At 42.1% G+C, this 15,449-nt stretch overlaps 2 protein-coding genes and 1 non-coding gene across 3 annotated transcripts; 1 reads left to right on the plus strand and 2 right to left on the minus strand.

Annotated features, from left to right (window-relative positions):
• Window positions 1-6,599: 6,599 nt before the first annotated feature.
• Window positions 6,600-7,570, minus strand: LOC131836897 (peroxisomal succinyl-coenzyme A thioesterase-like; the record flags this gene model as incomplete). Its single annotated transcript, XM_059182875.1, has 1 exon — window positions 6,600-7,570. A coding segment is annotated over one exon (630 nt), but the record flags the coding sequence as incomplete, so codon positions are not given.
• Window positions 7,571-7,598: 28 nt separating this feature from the next.
• Window positions 7,599-7,653, plus strand: LOC131837776 (small nucleolar RNA SNORD56). Its single transcript, XR_009356359.1, has one exon. It is a non-coding gene; the product is annotated as a small nucleolar RNA SNORD56 (small nucleolar RNA).
• Window positions 7,654-14,458: 6,805 nt separating this feature from the next.
• On the minus strand, window positions 14,459-15,429 carry LOC131837263 (peroxisomal succinyl-coenzyme A thioesterase-like; the record flags this gene model as incomplete). Its single annotated transcript, XM_059183439.1, has 1 exon — window positions 14,459-15,429. A coding segment is annotated over one exon (630 nt), but the record flags the coding sequence as incomplete, so codon positions are not given.
• Between the last annotated feature and the right edge of the window lie 20 nt (window positions 15,430-15,449).

Below are 15,449 nucleotides of genomic sequence, written 5' to 3' on the forward strand. Positions count from 1 at the left end.
GGTTATCAAGCTCAGCTGACAGGAGTTTCTTCCCACATAAAAAATAACTGAGTGAACACATGGCAAATGAATTGTGAACTCCCTGGCAAGTCTGGGTAAGACTGGTAAGTCCAGTAATCACACTACTGGGTATTTACCCCCAAATTACAAATGTTCCAGACTATCAACCGCTAGAGAATGCTGAGTCATGGAGCCTGTCAAGTTCAGGTCCTCATTCAGGCGGGCATGATCTAAGTTTCAATGGGCCAATGTATCTAACTGTGTGGAACCAAGTTCTGTTCTAAGTGAATGACTCATCTGACCTCATCTACATACACTGGCAAATGATTACAGAAACCAAGTAAGACTTCAGATCAAATTAAGTAGTTTTTAGCTTCTGATATACGTGAGCAAGTTCTGATCAAAATCTGAGAACACACTGATCTCAGAAAATTAAAGATTAGGGGCGCCTGGGTGGCTTGGTGGGTTAAAGCCTCCGCCTTCGGCTCAGGTCATGATCCCAGGGTCCTGGGATTGAGCCCCGCATTGGGCTCTCTGCTCATCAGGGAGCCTGCTTCCCCCTCTCTCTCTCTGCCTGCCTCTCTGGCCACTTGTGATCTCTCTCTTTGTCAAATAAATAAATAAAAATATTTTTAAAAAATAAATAAAAATAAATATTATTCAGGGTGCCTAGGTGGCTCAGTTTGTTAAATGATGACTCTTGATTTTAGGTCAGTTCATGATCTCGAGGGTGTGGGGTCAAGCCCCACATCAAGCTCTGTGCTCAGCGTGGAGTCTGGTTGAGAATCTCTCTCCCTTTCCCTCTACCCCTCCCCCCACTCACATCTGTGCTCTCTTTCTCTAATTAAATAATAAATAAAAACTTCATATAAAAATTATTCCAGGGGTACCTGGGTGGCTCAGTAGGTTAAGGCCTCTGCTTTTGGCTTGGGTCGTGATCCCAGGGTCCTGGAATCGAGCCCCGCATCAGGCTGCTCCTGCTGAGCAGGAGGCCTGCTTCTCTTTCTCTTTATCTCTGCCTGCTTCTCTGCCTTCTTGTGATCGCTGTCTGCCAAATAAATAAATAAATTCTTTAAAAAAAACTCTAAAAATTATTCCATTTAACTCCTGTATTACCTTATGGTAATAACTCTTGATTTATTAACATTAGATAAAAATATTTTTACCACCTTGTGAAAAATGCAATGAATGATCTTAGAACAATTCTACTCCACTTATTTCCTTCCTACATATGCAATTTAATTCTATGTGTATTTTAAACTACATAGTATATTATTTGCAAATATTTATTGGGGCACCTAGGTGGCTCAGTTGGTGAAGAGTACCTTTGGCTCAGGTCATGATCCTGGGGTCCTGGGATCGAGCCCCATATTGGGCTCCCTGCTTCTCCCTCTCCCTGCCCAATCCCTCTCTCTCTCTCAAATAAATAATAAAATCTTAAAAATATATTTGTTTAACCATAAAAGACTCTTAATCTCACAAAACAAACTGAGGTTTAGCAGGAGGAGGAGGGTAGGGAGGGGGTGGTGGGGTTATGGACATTGGGGAGGGTATGTGCTATGGTGAGTGCTGTGAAGTGTGTAAATCTGGCGATTCACAGACCTGTACTCCTGGGGCTAATAATACATTATATGTTTATTTTAAAAATTATTTAAAAAATATATATATATATTTGTTTAGACTTATCTACATATTTAGCCTCTTCATTATATTCCATTTCTTCCTTCATCTATGTGCTCTCCCCTGGAATCATTTTCCTTGTGCTTGAAGAATACTCTAGTTTTTCCTTTATTGCAGATATGCTATATTATCTCAATTTATATTTTTCTGAAAATGACTTAATTCTGATTTCATTAACTTTTTTCAATAACCTTTATGAAATATAAATGCTTTCATACTTAAGCATCTCTTCTTCTAGTATAGGCTTCTAGGTTGTCACATATTTTCTGTCAACGCTTTGAAGGTATCATTCCAGTGGTTTCCCATTTCCATTATTGCTGTGTTTAAGTCCGTTGTTAGATTTAGTGTTGTTCCTTTGAAGGTTGTCTTTTTTCTGTGGCTGCTGGCAAGGCTTTTTAATCTTTAGCTTTCTTTGCAGCAGTGTTCCTACAGAACAAACAATTCTGTGGACAGATTGCAAAGATCACTGCAACAGTAACTCCCATCTCAGATGCTCTTCTGGGAATCTTGCAATTCCCTTATCAGGAGGTTAAGAGTCCACTTTCCTTGCACCTTTTTGTGTTTACCTCAAACAAGAGAGTACAGTTGAAGCGATGCTATGTGACTTCCAAAGCTAGGTCATAAAAAAATGCCATGTGTTTCTGCCATCCTTTCTTGGGACGTTCATTCTTGAAAGTCAGATACCATGCTTTGAGAAAACTCAAGCAGTCTCTGGACATGCTCATATACGCAGGAATCACAGTTGCCTTTAGGACTAGGTGGCAGGTGGAAGCTGGAAGGGCTTCTAGGAGACTTAGTGAAAGCCTAAAGGACCCCATGGAGGTTATTATTGAGGGCCTACAGGAAAGCAATAAAAACTTACTGGAAGCTGAAGGCAACACTGACACTTGGCAGTAAAGTGAAAAATGGAAAATAGACCTAAATGAATTCAATAATCTGGCTGAGGGGATTTCCCAGCAGAATACTGATAGTGCCATCTGGCTTCTGCTGCTGCCTATGATAAAAATGCAAGAGAAAGGGTTAAAGAATGAACTCTTATATGTGAAGGAACCAGGACTTGCCAAGTCTGACAATAATACTATTTCTCTTTCCCAGCCTCCCCGTAGGGTAAATTAGTCTTTAATTACGACAGGACCGGGCGCCTGGGTGGCTCAGTGGGTTAAAGCCTCTGCCTTTGGCTCGGGTCATGATCTCAGGGTTCTGGGATCAAGCCCTGCGTGTGCTCTCTGCTCAGCAGGAAGCCTGCTTCCTCCTCTCTCTCTCTCTGCCTGACTCTCTGCCTACTTGTGATCTCCCTCTGTCAAATAAATAAATAAAATCTTAAAAAAAATTAATTAAGACAGGACCTCAGACCAAAGTCAAATCCAGGGTGGGTCTACGGGGCGGGGGGAGGATCCTTTGTGAAGACCTCAGAAAGATTCAAGGTTGTACTTCATAGAACATTTCCAACCGAGCAAAGGCCCCTCGGAAGATTTTAAGGTGTCCCCAGAAGATCCTATTAAATAATAGATTCAAAGAATATTTTTTTTAAAAGATTTTATTTATTTATTTGACAAAGAGAGACAGCAAGAGCAGGAACACCAGCAGGGGGAATCAGAGAAGGAAAGCAAGCTTCCCCGAAGGCAGACGCTTAATGACAGCCACCCAGGTGCCCCTCAAATAGACTGTTTGAGGTGTGTTTTATGTAATAAAGTGAACCTCACTAAGGTTTTTAGAAAACCCACATAGTTCTTAAGAGAATTGTTCTGGTAGCACTACAAATTTGAACTAAATACAAAGAGTGCAGAGAACAGAACTTTGGACTCCTAATCTTTATCATCTAGGAAGCGGACTGAAGTGGCTTTGGAGTTACTCATTCATTTTATGGAAAATAAAGGTTTTAACTCAGAAGGCAGAACCAAGAGCTACAGAGAACAACTTACAGACGGTTAATGAGCATCAAAGAATTGGCAAAATGTTCTCAGATTTCAAAATCGCTAGGGGGCAGTGACTTGTCCATGTGCCTCCCACTTCCCCCATTTTTGAACAAGAATGTTAAGAGTTATCTTACACCTCTCCCACCGTTGTATTCTGTGTGTGTGTGTGTGTGTGTGTGTGTGTGGTTGTTTCTTTAGTTCACAGGTTTTCACTTTGAGAATGATACTTGGGGAGCTATACCCAAGAACTATATGTGAGGAGCCTCGTCTGTACCTGGATGTGACACAGATGACACAATCTTAGACCTTGAGCCTGCGCAGAACACTGTCACGGAATGAGAGTTTTGAGGAGCCTTGAAAGAGGAATGGGTGTATTCTGTCTGTGGGAGGAACGTGAACCACTGCGGCCAGAAGGCAGATTTTCAAAAAATGATTACAATGTTCCCCATCCTATATTGTCCTAGAACCTTGCCACTCTCCTTTTAAAAGAGGTGGACTCTATGCTCTCCTTGAACTTGAGTGAGGCTCTGGGACTGCCTTGACCAATAGATTATGGCAAGAGCAATACTATGTAGCTTACGAGACTAGTTCAAAAGAATGCCATGCAATTTTGCCTTGCTTTCTTGGGATGCTCACTCTTGGGTCCAAGCCCAAGTAGCCAGTGGAAAAAACCCATGTGGAGAGAAATTGGGAGAACCTCCTAAATCACAGGACTGTCTGAATCCTCAGATGATAGTCACTACCAACCTCCCTGCTATGTGAGTGAGAAAAATAAAGAGTTACTATGTAACTGTCTGCCCACCCACCTTTTTTTAGTGAGAGTGGGGAGAGGCAGAGAGAGAGGGAGACAGAATGTTAAGTAGGTTCCATGCTTGGTGTGGAGTCAGACAATTGCTTGGTCTCATGGCCCCGAGATCAGGACTTGAACTGAAATCAAGAGTTGGGTGCTCAACCAACTGAGACACCCAGGCACCCCAACTAGTTACTGTTTTAAGCCACCATGTTTTTGAGGTAGTTTGTTCACAACAATAGCTAACTGAAACATAACCCCGAAACACTGCCACACAATGTTTTAAAATAACAATCATTTGCTCACAGATATACAATTTGGACATGGCTTGAAAGGTACAATTCTTCTCAGCTTCAGGTATCTGAAGCCTTTGCTGGGGAAGATTATAAATGGCTAGGACCTAGAAAAATCTGGGGGTTTTCACTCACATGTCTGGTGCCTGGGTGGAAATAACTCGAAGGCTGGTCTACAGTTGGCCTCTCCATATATTTTTTGGCTTCCTCACATTATCACGGCCTCAAAGTAGTCAGACTTCCTAAGGTGCCTCAGGGCTCCAAAAGCAAATGTTCCCAGTAGAAAAGGTGGGATCTTATTTATTTATTTATTTATTTATTTATTTGAGAGATCACAAGTAGGCAGAGAGGCAGCCGGGGGTGAGGGGGAAGCAGGCTCCCTGCTAAGCAGAGAGCCTGATGAGGGGCTCGATCCCAGGACTCTGGGATCATGACCTGAGCCGAAGGCAGAGGCTTTAACGCACTGAGCCACCCAGGCACCCTGAAAAGGTGGGATCTTCATAGCATTTTATGATCTAGCCTCTGAAGTGACATACTACTAGTTAAGCTCAACACATCTGACTGAAATGGAAGCTCATCCAGATTTGAGAGAAGAGTATCGGGTCTTCCACCTCTTGGTGGAATAAATGCCAAAGGGTTCATGGCTGTGTTATAAACTGCTACAGATAATTTTTCTGTGATAGTTATGCTATTCTTTATACTTGCTTTAAGTTTATTGTTGTTATGAACTGAATGTGTCACCTCAAAATTCATATTTTTTTTAAAGATTGTATTTATTTATTTGACAGAGAGAGATATCACAAATAGGCAGAGAGACAGACAGAGAGAGAGATGAGGAGAAGCAGGCTCCCTGCTGAGCAGAGAGCCCTATGCGGGACTCGATCCCAGGCCCCTGGGATCATGACCTGAGCCGAAGGCAGAGGCTTAACCCACTGAGCCACCCAGGCGCCCCTCAAAATTTGTATTTTTAAATCCCAACCCACAATGTGGTGGCATTTGAAGGTGGAGCCTTTGGGATGTTATTAGGTTTACACGAAAGCATGAGAGTGAGCCCCCCACCATGATGGAATTAGTGCCCTTATAAAAAGAGGTAGAGAAGCCAGTGCTCTCTTTCTTTGTCACAGGAGGACATGGGGAGAAGGCAGCCATCTGTAAGCCAGGGAAAGTCCATTACCAGGAACTGAATCTGCTGGAATCTTGATCTTGGACTTCCCAGCCTCCAGAAAAAAAGAAATGTCTGTTGTTTCAGCCAGCAGTCTATGGTATTTTGTTATAGCAGCGCAAGCTAAGACATGCTTCTTGAATTGCATGTGGCTTGATGTCTTTGTCAATTTTAGAACCGTCAACTTTTATCTCTTTAGATACACTTATGCAATGCTTTGTGGCCCTCAAAGAAAAGGAGCAATGAGGCCACTAAGAATGTCACACTATGGTTTTCCAAAGTCTATTCTTAAACCCAGGAAGAAGGAATATAAGTCATGGTCATTCATCATTGAAACAGAGTTTAGACTTAACTATTCTAGAGATGCTCCCCTTCTTTACCCTAACTCCTCCTCTCAAGGCATTCTTCTCTGATCTCCATGAGGAAAAGGTCAGCCTGGCTTCCTTATACCAACACTTTTCTGTAAGGTTTGGCCGATGAAAATTTTACCCTGCTACCAGTATTCGAACTAGTAACAAACACTGGATGGCAATTCTCCCACAGTGATTCTTTTTTTTTTTTTTTTTTTAAGATTTTTATTTATTTATTTGACAGAGAGAGATCACAAGTAGGCAGAGAGAGAGGGAGAAGCAGGCTCCCCACTAAGCAGAGAGCCTAATGTGGGACTCCATTCCAGGACCCTGAGATCATGACCTCACCCGAAGGCAGAGGCTTAACCCACTGCGCCACGCAGGCGCCATCCCACAGTCATTCTTTAAAAAAAAAAAAAAAGAAAGAAAAGTAACCTAGCATTTGTTCAACTTTAAATTTCATCCATGGCTTAAAATGTTAAGTAAAATCTAAAAGAAAATACAAATTTTAACAGATGGGATGCTTTTTACTCTTTCTGTTGTATACCTCACTGAATCTTCTGTAATAAGCGTGTGTTACATTGGTAAAATTAATGAAAACATAATGTATTAAAAATTTTACCTAAAGTACATCATTAATACCCACGACATGAATTTTTAACATCATCCAGGGGACAACTGATACACATATGATTACTGAAAACCAGAGTCTGACCTTGAATTTCTCATGTCAGTAACAGACCAACACATTACAATTTAGGGGAAGCTATATTCTGGGTACCTCCAAGATGTTTGCAGAAAAAGGTTAGAATTTGTTTCCATGAATCTTCCTGAGCCCTAGCATGAGCCCTGGGCTCCCCATCCCACATTATAGGTTTGTTCAGTAATTTGTGCACAGAAGCGGGGCATAGGGGGAAGTAAGGAGGTTCAATATTATGCCCAGTCCCAGGATAAGAGAGGATCTGGGGTTTTTCCTTTCCATGGGCCTGTAACCGTTCAGAGGCTATTTGGGCATATAACTCACTCCTCCAGTTATGGTCATCCTGACCAACGATGAAGAGGATGGGCCCCTGGGCTTTCTCTATTGGAATCATGCTGGGGTTCTCATGCCTTCCTATAACATCATTTCGTATATCCACAATGTCCAGGAGGCCTGAGAAGGCTACCTTGAGTCTTCTAAAATCATGGTTCAATGGTGGGATGCACGTCTGCTTGTACTGTATGGGTTTGTTTCCACTGAACCCAGATCCGTTGATGGAAACTGTGGCTGAGATGTTTTTCAAATATGAGGCCATAGAAAGACAAATATCAGCCCCTAAAGAAAAGCCCAGAAGCCCAATGCCTGGGCCCTTCACCTGGAAGGCAAGAAGAAAGAAGAGTCAAGAACACATGTCATAGAAAAATGTTCTACAGTGATGGGAATAGGTTCACTAATGAGTGTTGATACTTTGGGTCTGAGTTAAGCTGAGGGTAGAGGCAAAATGGGGGCTGGGAAGTAGCCATTCCCAGCCATTCCCAGAAAATTTCCCAGAAAAAAAGTATGGAGCTCTTGGTTGGCTCAGTTGGTAGCATACAGGACTCTTCATCTTAGGATTATAAAATAAAGGTATTAACTATTAAAACATTTTAACATAACGAGAAATGCTAACTTTAATTGTGAGTTGGCCACAAGGTTATCAAGCTCAGCTGACAGGAGTTCTTCCCACATAAAAAATAACTGAGTGAACACATGGCAAATGAATTGTGAACTCCCTGGCAAGTCTGGGTAAGACTGGTAAGTCCAGTAATCACACTACTGGGTATTTACCCCCCAAATTACAAATGTTCCAGACTATCAACCGCTAGAGAATGCTGAGTCATGGAGCCTGTCAAGTTCAGGTCCTCATTCAGGCGGGCATGATCTAAGTTTCAATGGGCCAATGTATCTACTGTGTGGAACCAAGTTCTGTTCTAAGTGAATGACTCATCTGACCTCATCTACATACACTGGCAAATGATTACAGAAACCAAGTAAGACTTCAGATCAAATTAAGTAGTTTTAGCTTCTGATATACGTGAGCAAGTTCTGATCAAAATCTGAGAACACACTGATCTCAGAAAATTAAAGATTAGGGGCGCCTGGGTGGCTTGGTGGGTTTAAAGCCTCCGCCTTCGGCTCAGGTCATGATCCCAGGGTCCTGGGATTGAGCCCGCATTGGGCTCTCTGCTCATCAGGGAGCCTGCTTCCCCCTCTCTCTCTCTGCCTGCCTCTCTGGCCACTTGTGATCTCTCTCTTTGTCAAATAAATAAATAAAAATATTTTTAAAAATAAATAAAAATAAATATTATTCAGGGTGCCTAGGTGGCTCAGTTTGTTAAATGATGACTCCTTGATTTTAGGTCAGTTCATGATCTCGAGGGTGTGGGGTCAAGCCCCACATCAAGCTCTGTGCTCAGCGTGGAGTCTGGTTGAGAATCTCTCTCCCTTTCCCTCTACCCCTCCCCCCACTCACATCTGTGCTCTCTTTCTCTAATTAAATAATAAATAAAAACTTCATATAAAAATTATTCCAGGGGTACCTGGGTGGCTCAGTAGGTTAAGGCCTCTGCTTTGGCTTGGGTCGTGATCCCAGGGTCCTGGAATCGAGCCCCGCATCAGGCTGCTCCTGCTGAGCAGGAGGCCTGCTTCTCTTTCTCTTTATCTCTGCCTGCTTCTCTGCCTCTTGTGATCGCTGTCTGCCAAATAAATAAATAAATTCTTTAAAAAAAACTCTAAAAATTATTCCATTTAACTCCTGTATTACCTTATGGTAATAACTCTTGATTTATTAACATTAGATAAAATATTTTTACACCTTGTGAAAAATGCAATGAATGATCTTAGAACAATTCTACTCCACTTTTTCCTTCCTACATATGCAATTTAATTCTATGTGTATTTTAAACTACATAGTAATTATTTGCAAATATTTATTGGGGCACCTAGGTGGCTCAGTTGGTGAAGAGTACCTTTGGCTCAGGTCATGATCCTGGGTCCTGGGATCGAGCCCCATATTGGCTCCCTGCTTCTCCCTCTCCCTGCCCAATCCCTCTCTCTCTCTCAAATAAATAATAAAATCTTAAAAATATATTTGTTTAACCATAAAAGACTCTTAATCTCACAAAACAAACTGAGGTTTAGCAGGAGGAGGAGGGTAGGGAGGGGGTGCTGGGGTTATGGACATTGGGAGGTATGTGCTATGGTGAGTGCTGTGAAGTGGTGTAAATCTGGCGATTCACAGACCTGTACTCCTGGGGCTAATAATACATTATATGTTTATTTAAAAAATTATTTAAAAAAAATATATATATATTTGTTTAGACTTATCTACATATTTAGCCTCTTCATTATATTCCATTTCTTCCTTCATCTATGTGCTCTCCCCTGGAATCATTTTCCTTGTGCTTGAAGAATACTCTAGTTTTTCCTTTATTGCAGATATGCTATATTATCTCAATTTATATTTTTCTGAAAATGACTTAATTCTGATTTCATTAGCTTTTTTCAATAACCTTTATGAAATATAAATGCTTTCATACTTAAGCATCTCTTCTTCTAGTATAGGCTTCTAGGTTGTCACATATTTTCTGTCAACGCTTTGAAGGTATCATTCCAGTGGTTTCCCATTTCCATTATTGCTGTGTTTAAGTCCGTTGTTAGATTTAGTGTTGTTCCTTTGAAGGTTGTCTTTTTTCTGTGGCTGCTGGCAAGGCTTTTTAATCTTTAGCTTTCTTTGCAGCAGTGTTCCTACAGAACAAACAATTCTGTGGACAGATTGCAAAGATCACTGCAACAGTAACTCCCATCTCAGATGCTCTTCTGGGAATCTTGCAATTCCCTTATCAGGAGGTTAAGAGTCCACTTTCCTTGCACCTTTTTGTGTTTACCTCAAACAAGAGAGTACAGTTGAAGCGATGCTATGTGACTTCCAAAGCTAGGTCATAAAAAAATGCCATGTGTTTCTGCCATCCTTTCTTGGGACGTTCATTCTTGAAAGTCAGATACCATGCTTTGAGAAAACTCAAGCAGTCTCTGGACATGCTCATATACGCAGGAATCACAGTTGCCTTTAGGACTAGGTGGCAGGTGGAAGCTGGAAGGGCTTCTAGGAGACTTAGTGAAAGCCTAAAGGACCCCATGGAGGTTATTATTGAGGGCCTACAGGAAAGCAATAAAAACTTACTGGAAGCTGAAGGCAACACTGACACTTGGCAGTAAAGTGAAAAATGGAAAATAGACCTAAATGAATTCAATAATCTGGCTGAGGGGATTTCCCAGCAGAATACTGATAGTGCCATCTGGCTTCTGCTGCTGCCTATGATAAAAATGCAAGAGAAAGGGTTAAAGAATGAACTCTTATATGTGAAGGAACCAGGACTTGCCAAGTCTGACAATAATACTATTTCTCTTTCCCAGCCTCCCCGTAGGGTAAATTAGTCTTTAATTACGACAGGACCGGGCGCCTGGGTGGCTCAGTGGGTTAAAGCCTCTGCCTTTGGCTCGGGTCATGATCTCAGGGTTCTGGGATCAAGCCCTGCGTGTGCTCTCTGCTCAGCAGGAAGCCTGCTTCCTCCTCTCTCTCTCTCTGCCTGACTCTCTGCCTACTTGTGATCTCCCTCTGTCAAATAAATAAATAAAATCTTAAAAAAAATTAATTAAGACAGGACCTCAGACCAAAGTCAAATCCAGGGTGGGTCTACGGGGCGGGGGGAGGATCCTTTGTGAAGACCTCAGAAAGATTCAAGGTTGTACTTCATAGAACATTTCCAACCGAGCAAAGGCCCCTCGGAAGATTTTAAGGTGTCCCCAGAAGATCCTATTAAATAATAGATTCAAAGAATATTTTTTTTAAAAGATTTTATTTATTTATTTGACAAAGAGAGACAGCAAGAGCAGGAACACCAGCAGGGGGAATCAGAGAAGGAAAGCAAGCTTCCCCGAAGGCAGACGCTTAATGACAGCCACCCAGGTGCCCCTCAAATAGACTGTTTGAGGTGTGTTTTATGTAATAAAGTGAACCTCACTAAGGTTTTTAGAAAACCCACATAGTTCTTAAGAGAATTGTTCTGGTAGCACTACAAATTTGAACTAAATACAAAGAGTGCAGAGAACAGAACTTTGGACTCCTAATCTTTATCATCTAGGAAGCGGACTGAAGTGGCTTTGGAGTTACTCATTCATTTTATGGAAAATAAAGGTTTTAACTCAGAAGGCAGAACCAAGAGCTACAGAGAACAACTTACAGACGGTTAATGAGCATCAAAGAATTGGCAAAATGTTCTCAGATTTCAAAATCGCTAGGGGGCAGTGACTTGTCCATGTGCCTCCCACTTCCCCCATTTTTGAACAAGAATGTTAAGAGTTATCTTACACCTCTCCCACCGTTGTATTCTGTGTGTGTGTGTGTGTGTGTGTGTGTGTGGTTGTTTCTTTAGTTCACAGGTTTTCACTTTGAGAATGATACTTGGGGAGCTATACCCAAGAACTATATGTGAGGAGCCTCGTCTGTACCTGGATGTGACACAGATGACACAATCTTAGACCTTGAGCCTGCGCAGAACACTGTCACGGAATGAGAGTTTTGAGGAGCCTTGAAAGAGGAATGGGTGTATTCTGTCTGTGGGAGGAACGTGAACCACTGCGGCCAGAAGGCAGATTTTCAAAAAATGATTACAATGTTCCCCATCCTATATTGTCCTAGAACCTTGCCACTCTCCTTTTAAAAGAGGTGGACTCTATGCTCTCCTTGAACTTGAGTGAGGCTCTGGGACTGCCTTGACCAATAGATTATGGCAAGAGCAATACTATGTAGCTTACGAGACTAGTTCAAAAGAATGCCATGCAATTTTGCCTTGCTTTCTTGGGATGCTCACTCTTGGGTCCAAGCCCAAGTAGCCAGTGGAAAAAACCCATGTGGAGAGAAATTGGGAGAACCTCCTAAATCACAGGACTGTCTGAATCCTCAGATGATAGTCACTACCAACCTCCCTGCTATGTGAGTGAGAAAAATAAAGAGTTACTATGTAACTGTCTGCCCACCCACCTTTTTTTAGTGAGAGTGGGGAGAGGCAGAGAGAGAGGGAGACAGAATGTTAAGTAGGTTCCATGCTTGGTGTGGAGTCAGACAATTGCTTGGTCTCATGGCCCCGAGATCAGGACTTGAACTGAAATCAAGAGTTGGGTGCTCAACCAACTGAGACACCCAGGCACCCCAACTAGTTACTGTTTTAAGCCACCATGTTTTTGAGGTAGTTTGTTCACAACAATAGCTAACTGAAACATAACCCCGAAACACTGCCACACAATGTTTTAAAATAACAATCATTTGCTCACAGATATACAATTTGGACATGGCTTGAAAGGTACAATTCTTCTCAGCTTCAGGTATCTGAAGCCTTTGCTGGGGAAGATTATAAATGGCTAGGACCTAGAAAAATCTGGGGGTTTTCACTCACATGTCTGGTGCCTGGGTGGAAATAACTCGAAGGCTGGTCTACAGTTGGCCTCTCCATATATTTTTTGGCTTCCTCACATTATCACGGCCTCAAAGTAGTCAGACTTCCTAAGGTGCCTCAGGGCTCCAAAAGCAAATGTTCCCAGTAGAAAAGGTGGGATCTTATTTATTTATTTATTTATTTATTTATTTATTTATTTGAGAGATCACAAGTAGGCAGAGAGGCAGCCGGGGGTGAGGGGGAAGCAGGCTCCCTGCTAAGCAGAGAGCCTGATGAGGGGCTCGATCCCAGGACTCTGGGATCATGACCTGAGCCGAAGGCAGAGGCTTTAACGCACTGAGCCACCCAGGCACCCTGAAAAGGTGGGATCTTCATAGCATTTTATGATCTAGCCTCTGAAGTGACATACTACTAGTTAAGCTCAACACATCTGACTGAAATGGAAGCTCATCCAGATTTGAGAGAAGAGTATCGGGTCTTCCACCTCTTGGTGGAATAAATGCCAAAGGGTTCATGGCTGTGTTATAAACTGCTACAGATAATTTTTCTGTGATAGTTATGCTATTCTTTATACTTGCTTTAAGTTTATTGTTGTTATGAACTGAATGTGTCACCTCAAAATTCATATTTTTTTTAAAGATTGTATTTATTTATTTGACAGAGAGAGATATCACAAATAGGCAGAGAGACAGACAGAGAGAGAGATGAGGAGAAGCAGGCTCCCTGCTGAGCAGAGAGCCCTATGCGGGACTCGATCCCAGGCCCCTGGGATCATGACCTGAGCCGAAGGCAGAGGCTTAACCCACTGAGCCACCCAGGCGCCCCTCAAAATTTGTATTTTTAAATCCCAACCCACAATGTGGTGGCATTTGAAGGTGGAGCCTTTGGGATGTTATTAGGTTTACACGAAAGCATGAGAGTGAGCCCCCCACCATGATGGAATTAGTGCCCTTATAAAAAGAGGTAGAGAAGCCAGTGCTCTCTTTCTTTGTCACAGGAGGACATGGGGAGAAGGCAGCCATCTGTAAGCCAGGGAAAGTCCATTACCAGGAACTGAATCTGCTGGAATCTTGATCTTGGACTTCCCAGCCTCCAGAAAAAAAGAAATGTCTGTTGTTTCAGCCAGCAGTCTATGGTATTTTGTTATAGCAGCGCAAGCTAAGACATGCTTCTTGAATTGCATGTGGCTTGATGTCTTTGTCAATTTTAGAACCGTCAACTTTTATCTCTTTAGATACACTTATGCAATGCTTTGTGGCCCTCAAAGAAAAGGAGCAATGAGGCCACTAAGAATGTCACACTATGGTTTTCCAAAGTCTATTCTTAAACCCAGGAAGAAGGAATATAAGTCATGGTCATTCATCATTGAAACAGAGTTTAGACTTAACTATTCTAGAGATGCTCCCCTTCTTTACCCTAACTCCTCCTCTCAAGGCATTCTTCTCTGATCTCCATGAGGAAAAGGTCAGCCTGGCTTCCTTATACCAACACTTTTCTGTAAGGTTTGGCCGATGAAAATTTTACCCTGCTACCAGTATTCGAACTAGTAACAAACACTGGATGGCAATTCTCCCACAGTGATTCTTTTTTTTTTTTTTTTTTTAAGATTTTTATTTATTTATTTGACAGAGAGAGATCACAAGTAGGCAGAGAGAGAGGGAGAAGCAGGCTCCCCACTAAGCAGAGAGCCTAATGTGGGACTCCATTCCAGGACCCTGAGATCATGACCTCACCCGAAGGCAGAGGCTTAACCCACTGCGCCACGCAGGCGCCATCCCACAGTCATTCTTTAAAAAAAAAAAAAAAGAAAGAAAAGTAACCTAGCATTTGTTCAACTTTAAATTTCATCCATGGCTTAAAATGTTAAGTAAAATCTAAAAGAAAATACAAATTTTAACAGATGGGATGCTTTTTACTCTTTCTGTTGTATACCTCACTGAATCTTCTGTAATAAGCGTGTGTTACATTGGTAAAATTAATGAAAACATAATGTATTAAAAATTTTACCTAAAGTACATCATTAATACCCACGACATGAATTTTTAACATCATCCAGGGGACAACTGATACACATATGATTACTGAAAACCAGAGTCTGACCTTGAATTTCTCATGTCAGTAACAGACCAACACATTACAATTTAGGGGAAGCTATATTCTGGGTACCTCCAAGATGTTTGCAGAAAAAGGTTAGAATTTGTTTCCATGAATCTTCCTGAGCCCTAGCATGAGCCCTGGGCTCCCCATCCCACATTATAGGTTTGTTCAGTAATTTGTGCACAGAAGCGGGGCATAGGGGGAAGTAAGGAGGTTCAATATTATGCCCAGTCCCAGGATAAGAGAGGATCTGGGGTTTTTCCTTTCCATGGGCCTGTAACCGTTCAGAGGCTATTTGGGCATATAACTCACTCCTCCAGTTATGGTCATCCTGACCAACGATGAAGAGGATGGGCCCCTGGGCTTTCTCTATTGGAATCATGCTGGGGTTCTCATGCCTTCCTATAACATCATTTCGTATATCCACAATGTCCAGGAGGCCTGAGAAGGCTACCTTGAGTCTTCTAAAATCATGGTTCAATGGTGGGATGCACGTCTGCTTGTACTGTATGGGTTTGTTTCCACTGAACCCAGATCCGTTGATGGAAACTGTGGCTGAGATGTTTTTCAAATATGAGGCCATAGAAAGACAAATATCAGCCCCTAAAGAAAAGCCCAGAAGCCCAATGCCTGGGCCCTTCACCTGGAAGGCAAGAAGAAAGAAGAGTCAAGAACACATGTCATAGA

The sequence above is a fragment of the Mustela lutreola genome, chromosome 7 (assembly GCF_030435805.1).
Source record: "Mustela lutreola isolate mMusLut2 chromosome 7, mMusLut2.pri, whole genome shotgun sequence".
Lineage (NCBI taxonomy): Eukaryota > Metazoa > Chordata > Mammalia > Carnivora > Mustelidae > Mustela > Mustela lutreola.